The sequence below is a fragment of the Numenius arquata genome, chromosome 3 (genome assembly GCF_964106895.1).
Source record: "Numenius arquata chromosome 3, bNumArq3.hap1.1, whole genome shotgun sequence".
NCBI classification, from domain to species: Eukaryota; Metazoa; Chordata; class Aves; order Charadriiformes; family Scolopacidae; genus Numenius; species Numenius arquata.
In genome coordinates this window covers 40,934,245-40,952,335 of record NC_133578.1, presented here as the reverse complement: position 1 = coordinate 40,952,335, position 18,091 = coordinate 40,934,245, and the positions used below count along the sequence as shown (strand labels likewise).

At 41.7% G+C, this 18,091-nt stretch overlaps 2 protein-coding genes across 4 annotated transcripts in view; both read left to right on the top strand.

Moving 5' to 3' along the window:
- Window positions 1–3,926, top strand: part of LRRFIP1 (LRR binding FLII interacting protein 1) — a 137,228-nt gene extending 133,302 nt beyond the window's left edge. For all 3 annotated transcript variants that reach the window (XM_074145089.1, XM_074145088.1, XM_074145090.1), the window contains one exon: window positions 940–3,926. In XM_074145089.1, the coding sequence (XP_074001190.1) occupies window positions 940–1,050 (111 nt within the window). In that variant the 3' untranslated portion in view covers window positions 1,051–3,926. The remainder of the gene's footprint in view (window positions 1–939) is intronic.
- Window positions 3,927–7,237: 3,311 nt separating this feature from the next.
- On the top strand, window positions 7,238–16,014 carry RBM44 (RNA binding motif protein 44). The gene is made up of 13 exons (XM_074145847.1): window positions 7,238–8,734; window positions 8,848–8,906; window positions 10,118–10,294; window positions 11,006–11,180; window positions 11,261–11,286; window positions 12,254–12,326; window positions 12,628–12,730; window positions 13,066–13,197; window positions 13,870–13,943; window positions 14,045–14,118; window positions 14,437–14,833; window positions 15,607–15,752; window positions 15,867–16,014. The coding sequence occupies exons 1-13, from the start codon at window positions 7,238–7,240 to the stop codon at window positions 16,012–16,014; spliced, it is 3,081 nt and encodes a 1,026-aa protein (XP_074001948.1).
- The last annotated feature ends 2,077 nt before the right edge of the window (window positions 16,015–18,091 follow it).

Genomic DNA, 18,091 nt, shown 5'->3' with positions numbered 1-18,091 from the left:
GGCTGTCCACCAACACCCCCAGGTCCTTTTCTGCTGGGCCACTTTCCAGCTACTCTTCCCCAAGCCTGTAGCGTTGCCTGGGGTTGTGGTGACCAAAATGTAGGACCCAGCACTTGGCCTTACTGAACCTCATCCCATTGGCCTTGGCCCATCCATCCAACCTGTCCAGGTCCCTCTGTAGAGCTTTCCTACCCTCAAGCAGATCAACACTCCCACCTAGTTCGGTGTCTTCTGCAAACTTACTGAGGGTGCACTCAATCCCCTCATCCAGATCATCAATAAAGATATTAAACAAGACTGACCCCAAAACTGAGCCCTGAGGGACACCGCTGGTGACCGGCCACCAACTGGATTTCACCCCATTAATCACAACTCTCTGGGCACGGCCATCCAGCCAGTTTTTTTACCCAGTGAAGAATACACTTGTCTATGCCATGATTCGTCAGCTTCTCCAGGAGAACGCTGTGAGGGATGGTGTCAAATGCCTTACCAAAGTCCAGGTAGACAACATCCACAGCCTTCCCCCCATCTAGAAGGTGGGTCACATGGTCATAGAAAGATCAAGTTGGTTAAGCAGGACCTCCCTTTTGTAAACCCATGCTGGCTGGCCCTGATCCCTTGGCTGCCCTGCACTTGCTGTGAGAGCTCACTCAAGATGGTCCTCTCCATGATCTTTCTCAGTACCGAGGTCAGGCTGACAGGCCTGTAGTTTCCCGGATCCTCCTTCCGGCCCTTCTTGTAGATGGACATCACGTTAGCCACCCTCCAGTCATCTGGTACCTCCCCTGTTGACCAGGATTGTTGATAAATGATGGAGAGAGGCAAATTCCAGCACTATGGGCCAGTTAGTGTTGGTAACTACAAACCTTGCTTTATCTTTGGAAAGGGAAAGCATGAGTGTCATGTGGTGGTGTTTTTTTTTCTGCTTCCTTCCTTCAGTTGCGTTCAGCGTTGGATAAAACAGAAGAGCTTGAAGTCAGCAATGGTCATCTAGTGAAACGCTTGGAGAAGATGAAAGCCAACCGGAGTGCTTTACTGTCTCAGCAATAACTGCCACCTCCCGATGGAAGCTATGACTACTTGACAGAATCAGAACAACGTTGCAGATGCTTCTGTCTCTTGCTGTCCGGGATGCTTTGTGTCATGCCTTCTGAGAACAGACAACCCCAACATTTGCTACGTGCCACCCAGCTGTGGTTCTCTCTCCGCAGATTCAAACCTACTGCACTATATACCTAGGAGTAGCTGATCCAAATGGCTGTGCCTGCGGGAGCCCTTCTACACCGTTCTTTGGGTACATTTGAAGTACGATATCTGCCTACCATGTAAGAAGCACGTCGGGCGTCGCGTTAAGTTCTCCATCCAGAAGGCACAGCAGCCATTTATTGCCATTTAAAATGGTATTCAAAGAAAACTCTTTAACTGGACTGGAATTTTGTGTCTTGCTGAAAATTTAAAACAAACAAACAAAACACTGTAAGTTTTGGACTTTCTCATGACAGTATCTGTAATTTAGTGACTCCGGTAGAGTTATTCGTAGTAGGTTTTTCATTTACAAATCACTGTGGAACCACAAGCCATTACAAAGCAAAACTCCTTCAGTGGAAACCATGGAAGAAGATGGTCTTGGAAGCAAAAGTGACCTTAAATGACTTTGCCAATAAAACAAAGGTGTTTGGAGGGATTTTTGCACCAGTTGAATCATAAGACTATTTTATTTCAGGGTAAATAGGCAATAGCTTCATTGAATTTTCAACTTGTATTATTTAATCCTTGCTCTTGGAATTGAAGTAAACTACTTTTAAAGGATGTAAAGTTGCATTAATAAACCAGCATAAGGCCGTGTTTTAAGAAATGGTGGGTTTTGCACTTAGATCACTCACTTTGGTGCATTTGTCAAAGCAAGTGTCATTTGCTTAAACAAAGTACGTAATGGGTTTTCTACATCAGAAACTATCTACTGGTCCATGAACTGCTAGGAAACTACGCCGTTACAAAATGCCAATCTAATTTTTAAAGAAGTAACTGATAAGTAAAGAAGCACTTTAGAAAATATTCCTGCCTATGGTTTTTCTACAAATACAGAAGTAGCAAATTGTTTCCTGCTGAGGTCACTGTAAAGGTTTTCCACTTTTCATGAAAAATAACCTAACCGATAAAAATGTCGCAGGCGGTTTATTATACACAGCTAGCACTACAACTCTGGTTTATTGGAAATTGTTCTGAATGTACTACTCAAAGGAGAACAGCAGTTACCTGAAGAATAAAGCTGCCCTTCCCACTTCAGCCCTAATCAAAAAGCTCGTGAGTAAGGCAGGCAACCAGTCCCTTAGGAACCTCCTCACGCTATGAAACAGCATCTCCTGTTGGACAGGAGCAACCTTCTGTCGATGCTGACTGCCTCATTAGATACGGTTCTATCAAGCCAAATCCAGACCCAGGAGACCATTTCTTCTTAACTTGGTCTTCAGCCTCTCCAGTCCCGATCTTTCCCCAGCCTCTTCCTCGCAGACTGGAGTTTAGAGTATGAACCGCTGCTATTTTTGATGTTCAGGGGATCGCTGGTATCTTCTTAGAGCACCTTCACAAATTAAATTAACCAAAAAACAGTGTCTGAATGTGTTTCTCTGGTTTGGCTAGATAATAACACCTTTCTCTTCATCTGAGTGCACTTGGGAATTTAGGAACGAAGTACTGAAATTAATATTCCAGGAAAAGGATGAAGAAGGTTTTTCTTTTTTTTTTGTGCCCATAGGGAAAAGGATGAAGGTTTTTTTTTTGTGCCCGTGGGGAAATAAATATGTCCTTGTTGATCAGATGTGGTGGAACGTGGGGATTAAAGGAATCATTGAAATGAAATGTCCACTCCAGCTAGGGCTTTGGGTTCTTTTTCTCTTTTTTCGGTTTTTGAGAGGAACATTCAGGTGCAGAGCCAGGTTTCTTGTGGAATACCTCAAAATTGCTGTGGATACAAATTTGCAATTTTCTGTGGTTGACTTGTGTAATTTCTGGTGTACAAAGCCTCTGAGGCCTAAGGAATAAACTAAGAAATTTTTTTAGAATGCAAACAAGCGTGCTAAATACAACAGCTTCCTAACTGATGACAAGGTGTGTGTGATTGCCACCAGGTCATCTTTTTATATGTGGTAGGGGTGAAAACTGTCTCTCCCAGCAAGATTCATGAGAAACAACCCAGCAACTACGCACTGGTCCAAAAGGCTAAAAATAATAACTTTGCTCATGAAGAAGTGATGTGTTTATTATTTCGAAGTAGATTTGCATCTCACAACCCATTAAGCATTAACCTCATGACAGAAATCAGATGTGTATTTCGACCTGGATATGCTCTTAGTAGAAATCTTTGTGTGTGATTAAAGTAGCTGAATGTTGAAGCCACATTTCCTCCCTCCCCTCCCCAACCCAACTTTCAGTATGACTTAGCTTTAGAATAAAGGAAGTACCGGGTGGCTTACTGCAAACTGTTTTTATGTTTTCCTGTGAAGAATGTACAACAACAGGGCTTGGAATGGTAATGCTAGCACATGCCCCATCCTTTTAATTTGAGCTCCAAATGGGAGAGCCTTGGTACCCGCTGAGGCAGAGCGGAGCCGAGGTGGTGGTACCGTGGCGAGGAACGGCTCCTGGTGGGGGAACCAGGACGAGATTTCCTAGAATTTGTATTTAAAACTGCTATTGTTTTCTTTTTTAAGTGTTAAATAATTTTATTGTTTGCAAAATGGAATGTTACCTGAATTGTTTTGTTTTTTACATCAAACCTGTTTGGAGATACAAGCGTGGAAAGGGAAATCCATTAGCAGAACTCGCCAATAAAAATGTCACTTGTTGGGGTAGTTTTTATGGAGTGGTCTGTCATGATGATGTTACTGGTCGAAGTTCTCTTGGAAAATACAGACTTTTTGGATGATACCGGTGTAACGGGCTCATTTTCCTTTCTGATACATTACTGTAGACACACAGATGTGAGCAAAACTGGTTGTAAAATGTACAAAGGGCACTGGTGTGAGGCATATCCCTGAATGTTAACAATCCTAATGGTAGGGTGCACTTGGGGACAGCCTCCCATCAGGAGAAACTTCAACGGTACTGCTAATGGGATTAATCCTCTATTTAAAAAAGTATTTGTGGTGAACATACAGGTAGCCCAATAGCTCCTCTTCCTGGAAGAATCCCTCACAAGAGGCAACTAGGTTCATCAAAAACCTGTCAGTTTTAGTACTGAATTTCATCTTCCGCTGATCATGGGTGTTTTCACACAGCAGCCGCTTATATGAAATACACTGGGGAGGGGGTTAGTGCTTGTCTCTGCTTTTTTAAGAGCTCTAAACAATGAATTACATGGGTTTGGGGTTTAGTTTGTTGTAGGCAGCCAAGACATGTTTTGCACACTGAATTAAGAACTCTACACGTATGTGTTCAAAAGGAGTGAGGCCCAGAACAAACTTATAACGCGTAGATTTACGACCGGTAACCTCCATAGCAGAAACTGGTGTTTATGAGGTAACATGCCCCGCTTCACTGCGTTTCTCTCCATTACCTTGAATACACCCCTTCAGCTTTTGAAAGCCTTCCAGCTGCCGATAGACTTCACTAACTCTAACACGAAGACACGCTGCTGTCCGCCGCAGGCTGCGGTTCGGGCTTTTCTTGCTAAGCGCCGTGAGGGAGGCAGAAGGCACCCCGCTGAGGTGACATGGCGGCCGCTGAGCGTCGACGGAGGGGGGGGCGGGGGTGGGATTAGGGGCAGGACGCCGTTGGCGCGGGCGCCGCGCCGGCCAATCAGGCGCTCGAGCGCCTCCCACCGCAGCCAATGGGCAGGAGGCAGGGGTGGGGAGGGGCGGCTGGCGGCCGTTGAGCGCGTGCTCGGTGGAGCCGTTGCCGCCTGGCCCGGTCGGTGCGGAGGCCGTCGGCGGGCCGACCTGTGGCGAAGGCGTTCCGGGAGGCAGGGAGGCGGCTTCGTTTGGGCGGCAGGAAGGTTGATCGGCCATCCCTGGGGCCGGGTGGGGGCCGGTGTGAGCTGCGGTTGCCCGCTTGGCGATGCCCCTTGGGCGAGCGGGCGCGCTGGGCTGCTCTGAGGGCTTTCCCCTTCCCCCCCCCACCCCGCCCCTCCGGGGGCTCCGCTGTGGTGAAAGCTGTGCTCTAACATCAGTGCCGGTTTCTAACCGGCTTGGCTGTTCTTAAGTATCTAGTAGCGCCAGTAGTAGTCACAAAAAGGTGGTGGTTATTTATGCAGGGCATGCCTACAGCTATCGTGGCTCTAGTTTCTTAAGGAAAGAAAAAAAAAAAATGGGGCAAAAAAAATCACTTCTCTGTGATATATATGTTGTAATTTGTGTGTAGGCATCTGAGATGCACTTTGGTAGCATTATGGCAAGGTTTTTAATTTCACAGATGCAGTTGCTCAAAGCTTCAGTTAGGAAGGCAAGTTAGTGTAGTAAGACAGCTAGCGTTTGTTAAACGTAACTGTAGAAGCGTATAATGAGATCACGGTAAGGTTTTTTTGGAGGGTGACTGGCTTCTATTGATGGCTTCTGTTAAATGATTTAAATGATTTTTTTATTAAGTGATTTTTAAATGATCTCATTTTAATGATGATCCCTAGTGGCCGAGAATCAGCGGATGCAGATTCAAGAAACCAGCCATTTTTCCTTGCGAGGAAGGGCTGTCATGAAGTTACCTCTTAGGGGTCCGTTCTGCAAACCTTCCTGTGCAGATACAAACGGTGTGACCCGCCGTATCTGGAACGGGCAGAGCGGTAGCCAAGAAACGGGCCTGAGTTTCCAGTCTCCCCTCGTGCTGTACCAGCAGCCTGTTTCTCGCTTCGGTACTTTGCTTGGTTCCTTATGGGCTGTGTTTCACCAAGCTGGAACTTCCAGCTTCCTCTGGAGGATGAACCACAACGACTTATGTCTTTACAAGCATGTAAACCTTGGGCCTGTTGGTTTGTCTTCACGCCATCCCAGGGCAAAGAGTTCCGGGCAGGATTGCAATTTGCTGTGCTTTACGCAAGATTATAATTGGGCTAGAGACCGGTGACTGTAACAAAATTGTTATGTTTCATTTAAGTAGTTCAGAAAGCATACGTAGCTGAGAAATATGTCGAATGTTTCTACGTATGCCTCTTCTTCATAAGCTTCTGGGGGAAGGCAGAGAAGAACTGGCAACTGCTTAGAAGAAACAATCTTCATAAAGAGTGTCTTACATCCCTGCCTGTTTTTTCTCTGCTTCTCGTTCATGCTTGCTATGAAACTAGGTTTGTCGTGAGTCCAGAGCAGGTGTGCTGCTTTGGTTTGGCGCATTGCGAAAAGAAGCACTCTGATCTAAGAAACCACCTTCCCGTTTCCCCCTATGATTTAGGCTTTCTGGAAGATTCTCAGGTTTTCATACAGTTCTGCGTTTGATAGCCATTTCCTCTTGTTTCCCCAGAATTAAAAGGAACGTGCTTCCATTTCCCCCTCTGTCTGACACCCGAAGGGTTTTTAGTTCTTGGGATGCCCAGAGCTTTAAGTCTACCTCTTCACTCATTTAAGTAGTTTTAAATTTATTTTTTTTTATAGCTCTGAACTAAAGGATATTCCCTACAGTAAATATATTGGTAATGGATAAAGAAGCTGTAAGCTTTCTGTGGCAAGGAGTGCTTACAGGCCGGTATACGATCAGGAATGATGTGAGGTCAGTTTGTGGTCACTGAATCCATGACCATCAGCATCCTAACTCGCAGAGTCAGTACACACATCGGAACACCTCGTGTGCTGTCATGGACTTAGCATAGAATGTATTTACATTAGCTCGCTGCATATCAACAGGGGTTCTGATGATTCAGGCAAGGAATGCTTAAGTGGTAAGAGGATGGAAACTTTGCCCGAGAGTGTAAGAAAATAGGATTGGTTGGTCTCTGGGGGTGCTTTTACTCGATTAAAAGAATTTGCCGTTCTTGCTTGTGTGATTTCAACAAACTTCCTTGAGCTCTTAGGGTTTCTTTGAGAATGTACCGTATAATTCTTAGCTTCTATACTAGCATGCAGTAGGTAAAAATAAGTTGTTTAATTAAACAGTTTTTTAAACAGTCGTGTCCTTTTGTCTACCATGGAGTATCTTGATCTTCTCTTAATTTTTATTAAGGGGAGAAGCTGATAGGAAGAGACAAGCTGATGACTTTGAGAGTTTGCAGTGGAAGTGAGTGGTGGATTTCTTCAGAGGAGAACTTAGTGTTTGTACCATGGAATTTGAAAAAAGCAGCGATGTTAAAAGCAAAAGAAGATGCTTCAGTCAGACCTCGCGTCTTTTTTCTTACTCTGAGGAAGCTGAGCACGTGCTTGTGGGAGATGTTGCAGCAGGAGCTAACCCCTCTGGTTTTGGCCAGGCACATTCTGTCAATGTTTCAGAATTAAAGTTGTCAGAGGAAAGCTTACCTTATTTAAATTCATCTTTGGATGCAGATATTGAAATGTATAATAAAAAGAGAATGAGAATTTGCTGCACAGGGTTCGATGAAAGCAAGAAAGAAGCTGATACGTTGGGAAGGGTATGTGACAATACACACTCTAATTGTGGGGTGTGTGATGATTGCAGACAAAGCCATTCAGGTGAAGATTCACAGCTGGAATACATCAGTGCTCACGAGCAAGATTTTGACGATAGGAATAGCTCATGTGAGTTTTCAGAGCAAAGGGAAACCATAGGAATCGAAACCTTAAATCTGATAGATCCAGTTCAGGAAGTTTCAGGGGGTGGAGTGACAAAGGATAAAAACCTCATTGACGTTTCAGAAGGTTGGTCTCCTGCTTCTGAGTGTGGAGTAGGTGACCAAACCTACCCAGAAGCAGCTATGCCAGAGCTTCCCCACCTGCTTCAGGACTCTCTGTCTCTGCCGGATTGCAATGGCATGACTTGTGATCGTCAGGAAGAGCACACAGAGTATCGTGGTATTGTCTGTGGAAGTATACAGGAAAGTCATTTTTGCAGGAGTAAAGAAAAGGTCTGTCCAGATCTGCTTGTACGTGACAGTTTAGAAAATGGAGAGGTGAAAGACATCCCACTGATGGACAGCACGCTGCCACCCAAAACGGCTACAAGTGAAGAAGTGTCTGGAAAGAACGACGGACACGTTCGCAGCATGTCAGCGAAGCGAGACAATCCTTTACTGTCACGAAGGGCAAGGGCCCCGGCAGTAGCCATGCAATTTTGTGAATGTGCGGAGGACTCCAGTTTCTACAGTTGTGAAGAATCGGGTGTGTGCGTGTGTGGTGCCAGCTGCACTGCAAAGGATGCCGAAACCCAGCTTCCACTCTCTGAAATTCTCACTAGCAAGAATCCCGTTTTTGGGGAAGAAGTTGCAGATAAATCCTCACATGGAAATACCAGCTGTCTGAACTCAGGGTTGGAGCATCGTGAAACCTTGAAAAGTGTTGCCAGTGACTCTACAGTTAACCAGGCTGTTGATGCAAGTTCTGATTTTAGAGCTTGCTTTATGACAAGCAGGAGCACCAGTGCTCAGGTTTGTCTCTCCTCCAGGGCTATTAATACAGAGATAACAATGATGAACAAATCTCGACCTGTGGAATGGCACCGTGAAACCTGCGCAGATGTGGCTTGCAATACGGACTGGTCATGTGGGGCAGGTAGCACAGAGAAAATGCGTTCACAGCTTACTGACACAGTGGAAGAACACTCAGGTGGCAATACTGCAACAGCTGAAAGAAGTTCACAAATTCAGGTAATTCCCCCCCAAAAAAACCCGCAACCAACTAAATAATGTTGAGATATAGGCCTTTTTTTAACTTAAAGTTGCTCAGAAATGTGTAACTTCTTAAAATGTTTTTTGTTTAGGAACAGCAGGAATCAAAAAATGAGTTTTGTAGCAGCGATTTAAAGATAAGTGCTGACAGGTGGGTCATGAATTGTTCTTGGTTTGGAATTCTAGATGCTGGATAAGATATTTTTTTCATGATTGAAAGTTGTCTCTGACTTAGCAAAACTGATGGTACTGAAAGATTGCTGGGTAGCGGCTCCTGTGGTGGAGGTTTCCTTTCAGACAGACCTGGACAAGTGAGAAGAATGAGCTGAAGAACTCCTGAAGTTGAACAAAAACCAAAGCAGGCTTGGTCTGCAGTTGCAGACTGGCCAAGAACAAGTTGAGTGTAAGTCAGCAGGGCTCCTATATAGGGAAGAAGGGAAGCCGCATCCTGGGGCTGCATTAGCAAAAGTGCAGCCAGCAGATAGAGGGAAGTGTTCATTCTCGGTTTGGTGCTCCTGAGGTTGCATCTGGAAAGGTATCTCCAGCTGTAAGCCTTGCAGTGCAAGAAAGAGATCGGCAGACTGGGGAAGGTCCACCAGAGGACCATGGAGGTGGTGAGGGGAGCTGGTGGAGGACCTGGTGCGTGGGGAGAGCTGAGGGAACTGGGTTTGGTCAGTCCGGAGAAGGAAAGGTTGGGGAGGTAGGGAACCTCCCTGCAGTTCTTGGCAATCAAGGTGTGGGTTTTCCAGAAGACAGAGTTAAATTATTTGCAGAGGTGTGTTTTGGAAGGGCTAGAGACAGCAGTTACAGTGAGGGAAATACTAAGTGAGAGTAGTATTGTAACAGTGTCGGAGAGATGGTACAGTCTCCTTTCTTGGAGATTTAAAACAAAACAAAAAAAAAACCCAAATCCAACAACAAAGCTGGACTGGATAAGACCTCGAGCTAATTTTGAAGTCAGCCCTGCTTTGAACAGTGGTTTGTGCTGCAGACTTCCAGAGATCCTTTCAAACTTAAGATTTGGGGAGTGTGAAAACAAAATTATTTTGTCTGTAGATCAAGAGAGTTGCTAAGTTTCTTTTTGTTCTTACAACTGCACTTCTTAGATAGAAATTATTATGGTGCTCATAGAGTTTCCACCTCTCAGTTAAGGCTGATTAAAACGTGAAAGGCACTGTGAGACATCCTTTTTCCTGTGTAGTAAATAGGAGGAACTGATTTCTTTTTTCTTTCTTTTTCCCTTAAATTGTATCAGAAATAGCTTTTGGAAAGCTATTTGTTTCAAAATAAAACATAATGACTGTTCAAGGGCTTCAAGATGATGATGATGATTATTATTATTATTATTATCTTATTTTAAAGGCTGGTACACCTTGACAAACAGGCTGTGAAGAATTCTGCATCAAGCGACTGTCAAAAACTCCTGCAGAGAGCGATTGAAGCAGAACTGCAGATTCTTAACGCTCATTATCAGATGTGCTATCGGCACTGCTTGAAGATTTACAAGCTGGCTTTGGAGGAAAACACGTGTTTTAGCAGGCACGTATTCTAATGTCCTTTGAAATGAAATTGGTAACTTGGTTAAAAGGCATTAATTGCTATATGCTACCAATGTATTCAATCCATAGCTTGTAATAGTATTTATAGTTAGCATTGTTGTCCAAAAGGGTTTACGTTACCTTAACTATTAGTAAGTATTATTTTCAGCTTAACATTTTCTGTAACAGTCAGACCTAGCAAAAAAGTGTTTCCAGGAATGCCCTTCTGTACAGGAGGAAAAGTACAGAAGGAATAGTACGGAGAATCTGTTCAGGGATGGACAAGGTGCAAAGAGGGGGAGCTGGGAAGGAGGCTGTAAAGGAGGAAGAGAAGAGGTACGGAGTTGTTAAGAGGTGAGGCAGGAAGGGGGTGGCGATTGCAGAGTCTCTATCTGATAAAGCGTATGCCCTGTAACGAACCTGGAATTCAGCCAAGAAGTCATGCCTCTGAATGCTTTGCTGTGCCATGGGTAGGTACAAAACCTCATCGCTGCAGTGTCTGCTCCATAGCTAAGGAGGGGGTTCAGGAGAGCACCTCGTAATGCTGTCAAGCAGAGTATGGCTCCAAAGAGCTCCCCTGTGCATTAGGGGTGAGCTCCTCTTCTTGTGCGATGTGGAGGAATCCTGAAGCGCTGTAAAATGTTTGGGCAGTTCTGGAAGCAGTAAGATAAATGAAATGTCTGATCTTATGTTCTTATATGTATTTTGACAGATGTAATGGAAATGCTGCCTTAGGTTCATCTCTCATGTTGGTTTTGGAAGAGCTAAAAAAGAATTACAACACTATGAGAATGAAAATAAAAAATGGTGTACCTTTAAATGCACTTCCACCACTATCAGTTGAGATGAAGTTGTTCCAAATCTCCTCTTCTTATGTCCCATGCAAGGTAATTTCTTAATTGCTTTTTGTTTTTAATATAGAAGGTTTTCTTCAGAAAATTAATGCAAATCTTTTCTCTTTTGACAGTTGTTCAGAGATGATCTGTACTATAAGTAAGTAGTCCTCGTTTGTGGTGTTTATTAAAGTTCAAAGTAAATGAGAAGTGAATTTAAAATATATTAAACTTAGAATGTCTTTATTTCAGGATGTATCTTGTTGCTGCAAAACTGTTCAGCTGAAAGACTAGCATAGCACTTTGGGTACGGTGGTTTTATTTCAAAGAGATTTTTACTCTGTAGTGTTTAAATGTGCAAACTATGCCGTTGTATTTTTACTATCTTTATAGCAAAAGTTTTCAATTTACAGGTAATTTTCCTGGTTCACTACTATCACTACTAAAATCTTTGTTTCTAGTCTTAATGCTCTGTCTTTAAAAACAAAACAAACAAACAAAAAACCGCCACAAAACCCCCCCACCAAAACAGAAAGACTTTGCTGCCAACAAAGATAATATGAGGCATATAAACAGCTGTTCTGCTAAGATTGTCATTCAGTTATGAAGAATGATAGAAACATAATTTCATGTTTCAGGCAGATGTATGCTACTGCATGCTCAAGAACCATGTCCAGTTACTTTATGTAAAGTGAAGATTAAAACAAATTTGGCAATAAGTTTTTACTGCATCGGGTAAACAACTAGAGATCTTTTTCAAATTTCTTGTTAAGCGCTAGTAAAATTACTAAAAAAAAAAAAAATGCACAGAGATTTCCAATTGTAAAAACATATATTGAAACATCACACAGAAAGCCATCTAGGCATAAAGGAAAAAACCTAACATAAACCTAGAATGTAGTTTTATGTTTCAGGTTGCAACCAATGCTTTTATAAGCAGGTTATATATACAGGTCTCAAATCTTAGCTTAAAATGAGAACCAAAGTTTTTTTTATTAAGTACATTTTATTTATTTTACTGTGAGTTTTTGGAAATATTTAAATTAATATTTCAGAGTACTTGGTGTCATTGTAGAATTTAAAATTGTTGTGCCGTATTTTGTATGAAATTCTTGGATCCGTTTTAGCTCTGTTTCAGGCACAAGAAAAGCTGACTTTGAAGCACCAAAACTGCAAGAAAGGAAAATTTCTTTCAGCGTGGTAGGACTTCTTCATTACTGAGTTTCCTAGATGTTATGTTGTAAAACCTAGTCTTCTCTTAGGTATATGCAAATACAATCGCAGTCTTCAGGGCTCAAACCGAGATTCTCTGCCAGTAATTGCAAATGCAGCTGATGTGAGCAAAATTTTTATCGCCCTTTCAAAATAAAATAACTTGGGGGTTCTTGAAGGCGATCGGTAGGTTAACTTTTTAAAATTTACCTGTTTAATATTCTGAAGCTCAGCAAGATAATGTATAATCAGGTGCAAGTGCTATGGTATAACTGAAATGCATTTATAGGACAATCCACAGACCGTGTGTTTAACTGACAGCAGTCAGCCAAGTGACTCTGCTTCCTCCAAGACATTTGAAGAACAATGTAAAGATCAGGATGCGGAACGTGGTAAGCGATCTGCTCCTAGTACAAATATTACATTACTTGTTAGTTAAGTTGTTGGAAAAAAAAACCCAAACCATGTGGAAGACACGTATGTCAATACTCAACTTTCCTTTCTGTGAAAGAATGCTTAATGTTATATCAGCCCCATGTTATACTTCATATCTTGAAAAAAAATTTGCTACTTAAATCAAAAACGAAAACTAGTGTGTGTCATCTCTTCTTCATAACATGGTACCAAATCACGTAGGTAGATGGAAGCCTCAAAAAATTTTATATTCATTCATATGACATATCACAGTCTGAATTTTAACACACTGAAATTTATTTCAACTGTTAAGGCTGCGTGAAAAATGAAGAAGGGAATGAATATTGGTTTGATGCTAAAGAGGACTTGACGGTAGCAGATTTTTCTGTGATATCCAAAGAAACAAAAAAGCAACAAGAAAAACAAGACACAGTTGATTTAAGAGGTGAGGTCATGTGATTTAAGCTGCCATACCTACTAATGGTGTTTGTTTATTATTTGAGTATTCTTTTCCTTCAACAAGCATAAGTAAACTTGGAAAAAATGCTAGCTGGGTTTTCAGACTTACTTTTCCACTGCCTTGCAGTGAATGCTTGTACAGATATTTGGTTATTTTCATCCACGTTTTTCCTTGAAAACTTTACCTATGTTAAACAATTTAGTAAATCATGTAGCTTGAAATCTTTCTCTTTCTCTCTTCCTCTTTCTGCTTTTTCCTCATACTGGTTTCTTAAGGCTTAACTGGAAATGGTCAGTGTTTGGAGGCTTGGGTGTCAGTGGTGGGCACGGTTAGAAGTCTCAGTGCTCCGTGGTTGGGACTTGCAGTACGCTATCTGTGCTTTAGCACTGGTACCTGTTAGTTCAGAGCAGCGTTCTCTCTGATTTGTACCTCCTCTGCCTCTTCAAACCTCAGGAAGTACACAGGGAAAGGAGATTTCACAAACTGAACTGTTCCACTTCTCAGGATGCTCTCCTTTTCTGTTAGAAGGTACTCTTCATTCGCTTGGGGGTTTTTTAAAGGCTTTCTGTCTATGTTTTCCGAAATCTACAGAGAAAATGTTAGCTTGAACTGAAACAGGAATAGTTACTAACGCTGCTTTCTTACACTTATTATTAGAAGTGAAGATAACGGAGAGTGGAAATGAGTGTTCTTTTATTCGTGTTGGTGGCCTAAGTTCCTCAGTGTCAGAGGTAAGCCTGTTCTTATTCACATAGTAGTATTAATGACTTGCCTCTTTTCTGAATTCTTTCATACTATATTTTTGCAACCAAAATATGCTTCTATTTTGTAGGGTGATTTAAGATCACATTTCCAGAAGTATGAGATTTCTGATATTCTTACCTGTGTGGATTCTGGCAACCACAGGTATGTTAATATGTTTTACCTGTTTCAGATTTTTTTGATGTCAAACTATGAGAATTACAGGAGAGAGGAGAGAGTTATTAATTTATTTTAATTTTGCTTCAGTAATTAATGTAGGTACAGATAGGTTGACCAAAACTTGTCATTCCAGGCAGCTTCTCATCTTAGGAGAACTTAAGCAGTCTGAAATTTTCTGTTGAGTTTAATTGAAATACAGTTAATATTTGAAAGATGAGAACCATTATTTATTCTTACTGATAGTAATTTGTGTTTTACTTAGTTTCCTTTTTTTTTTATTTTTTTTTTTGTTCTGTATCTTAGATATGCATTCCTTTGCTTTAAGGAGACTAATAAAGCAAAGTTAGCTGTAGAGGAAATGGACCAGAAAAAAATAAACGGAAAAACGATAAGTGTTGAACTTGTGAATAATTCATCAGAGAACAAATCTTTGGTTTCCCAAATACTTACAAATAAGCTTTGGCATGAAATCCAACCTGTTGATAACTGTCAAAGAAATGATCAAGATAAGCTGCTCACTTCAGCTTCTAAGTCTGTGAAAGCACCTGATGCCACCTCTGATTCTGAGAAAACGCATCTCCTTCCCGTAACTTCTTCAAAAACTTCTTGCTGTGTGAAAGTACCTTCAGAAACAAAGTGCCCTGGACTGAAATCATCTGCTGAAGATTCGGTACATTTTTTGCTCCGAGTTAATCAAACGGTGAATAACTATTACTAAGGCTCTTATATGACAGATAAAGAGCCTCAAAAGTTCTCGTTCCCTAACACGCTACATATAGTATATATAGAATGATGTTAGGATAGGAAAACATGTTATGAGTCAGTAATAAATTTCTGGCGTGCTGCAGAAAAGTGAGAGCACTGTTTATTTGCCCCTGCATCAAATTGCCATACTCCATCTTTTTTTCTTAATCCTAAGCCAGTTGGGAACCCAGCCATTTGCACTGGATTTTTCGTCACGTTTTTCTCCTCTTGGGAGTTTCCACTTTTAACACTTTTTTTACATGAACATTTTGTGATTTTACACAGGAAGTTTTTAGGATATTAGAAGGGAAACTCCTGGGTTTTAAATATAAATCTAAAGAAACATCATATGTATAAATACATTCTTTTTGTAATTGCTCAGGTTGGGTCTTGGAGGATAAGGCAAAGTTAGTAATTGCTGCTGTTGCTCTCATGACTATATAAATATGCTATCTTTGGAGTTCTCACTTTAAGCATGCTACTGCTTTGGGAAATATAAAATGGATGTCATTTAATGTAGCAGGACTGTCCGTTACACATAAATGCATGTAGTAGTTCTATTTCTAATTTACAGATTGAATAATATGACTGGCTGTATTAGAATAACTTACTGATCTGAGTCTCTATCTCTCTTTTTTTTTTTGTTTCTGTAACAGGTATATTTGTAGTAGTAAAGGTTTATGGTATTACTTGCCCATTCACTTTTTGCTTATTTTGATGCAATTCTAGGATACTGGAGAAAATTTTTGGCCCCAAACCTCTGCTCCTTTCTCCACTAATTCATACGATGCCTTTATTTCTCCCCATACATTGAACTTGAGCAGCTTTACCAAATTAATGAAGAAACTTCAAGAAATTCATCCAGAGGCTAGCAGGTGACAGTATTTGGATTTCATTTCTGCCCTGATTTGTAATGGATCCAATATCCGTGGTAACTAAATGTGTTGCGCAAAATGTGATGTAAGCATTTCTTTCTTTTATTCGTACAGAGACAGAATTGTGGATGCTTTGCTGGAGGTGAGGAAAAATAACAAAGGTATCCTAAGTGGCTTGTCCATCAATACAATTGTGAAAAGGACCTCTGTAATTCTAAAGAAATCGACCCCCAGTTGTGAGTGGGAAAAGCAATGTAAATAAGTGAGTATTCTAGCCTACAGAAATACATGGAAATAAACCCACTTGAATTTGTGTAGCTGTGTAGCCTGACTAGATTAGTAAGTAACTCGGTATAAAGCTCTGCAAGAAGTACCTGAATGAATCCACTGAAACAATAGTTTGTAAGGATTGTTAGCTGTTTTACAGAACATCTGTAAACAGATAGCTTGCTAGGTCTATGCGCTCTATAATACAAATTCCAGTATATCAATAATGCAGTTTCCATAAATCTTGGTTAGTTTAGTGGAGCGCGTCATCATACATATTCTCGACAAAGGTGACACCTAATGGCCAGTCCTTGTGTAGCAGCTCAGAAAGAAATTCCAGCATAGGTTCAATTTTGGTTTAAAAATTGATTATTTTTGTCAGATGTATGAAATTCAGTTCTGGACTAGAAATCTAACCGAGTAAGATTGTATGTCTTCTAGTTTTTCCATGTTAAAGGATATCTTGTGTGATGACAGAGCACTGAATTCAGCAGGATGCTGCAGCAAGCTGAACATGCTAAAACCACGGCCCGGAATTCAAGGGGGTATACATATGTTTCCCTGTAGGAGACATCCTTGAGTTGGCACTTGTTGCAGTCTCCTACTAAGCTTGGTATTCTGCTTGCTTTAAGGCTGCTGGCGGTGCCACTGCCAGGTTTCTCACACTGTCCTGTGCATTCTTGGAGTACTGTGTCCAATTCTGGGCTCCCCAGTTCAAGAAGGACAGGGAACTGCTGGAGAGGGTACAGCAGAGGGCTACAGAGATGATGAGGGGCCTGGAGCATCTCCCTTATGAGGAGAGGCTGAGGGACTTGGGTCTTTCTAGTCTGGAGAAGAGAAGGCTAAGGGGGGATCTGATCAATGCCTATAAATACTTAAAGGGAGGGTGTCAAGAGGATGAGGCCGGTCTTTTTTCAGTGGTGGCCAGGGACAGGACAAGAGGAAATGGGCACAAACTTGAATAGAAGAAGTTCCACCTAAACATGAGGAGGAACTTCTTTCCTGTGAGGGTGGCAGAGCCCTGGAAGAGGCTGCCCAGGGAGGTGGTGGAGTCTCCTTCTCTGGAGACATTCCAAACCTACCTGGACACGTTCCTGTGGGACCTGCTCTGGGTGGACCTGCTTTGGCAGGGGGGTTGGACTAGATAATCTCCAGAGGTCCCTTTCAACCCCATGTGATTCTGTGATTGTTAGCAGTGCTCCAGCTTCGCTTTTGCCCACAAACACAATCTGTCCAGTTGTATGATATTTATCCTCCTGTACAGTTTCTTCCCAAAACTGTATCAAAGTCTTAATATTCTGATTTTGGTCTCAAAATATTCTGATTTTGGTCTCTTGTTTCAAGGATGTCAAGGAGTTAGTTTGGCTTTAATCGATACTAGCTCTTCCAAGACGAGCAGTATTTATGCTGGGGGTTTTATGTGTCCAGGTAAACATAAATGTTCTCACTGAATGTTGCTTATCAGACTAAATTCTCCTGGTCAGGTGCCTATGCACGTGTTACTGTAGTGCAGCAGTAAACCATAACACAGCCTTAACTTGAACAGAATTGTTATGTGTTGCATAATTGAAGTGTAATTAAGAATAGAGCAAGTCTTAAGATGAAGGAGAAGCCTGGGCTAGAAGAGCTTCCCTACATGCATTAAATATACAAATAAATGCTTATAGGCCATTTGTCTCAGTCGTTGTTCTGGGAAGTAATATCAGGGACTGGAAAAAGCCTTCAGAAAGCCTGACTCTAGATTACGTTGAATACACAGAGACATAGGATGGGATTTTACATACAGCATAAGATTATACCTCCCATAGCGAGGAAGAGCGGGAAAGAATCTCAACCAATATGTGTGTTTGGCCGAGTTCCTTCTGAAAGGATCAGTGTAACCTAAGTTTGTTAGTTTGGCATTTGACTGACCCGTGAGCTTTTACAGATGCCTCTATGAATCTAAATAAAATTTAAAAAAGAAAAGTCTTCATATTAGCCTATTGATTGACTTCCGCAGGACTGCAGATTCGGACATAAACTTATAAAAAAAACCCTTATACTTGAAAGTATTTTCAATTAGTAAAGTTTTA

Excerpts from the sequence above, each read along its gene's own strand:
- RBM44 (XM_074145847.1), top strand. The coding sequence starts at position 7,238 with ATGGAATTTGAAAAAAGCAGCGATGTTAAAAGCAAAAGAAGATGCTTC. Across the intron at positions 10,295-11,005 it reads GAAAACACGTGTTTTAGCAG|ATGTAATGGAAATGCTGCCT; the intron begins GCACGTATTCTA and ends GTATTTTGACAG. Across the intron at positions 12,327-12,627 it reads GGAAAATTTCTTTCAGCGTG|GACAATCCACAGACCGTGTG; the intron begins GTAGGACTTCTT and ends ATGCATTTATAG.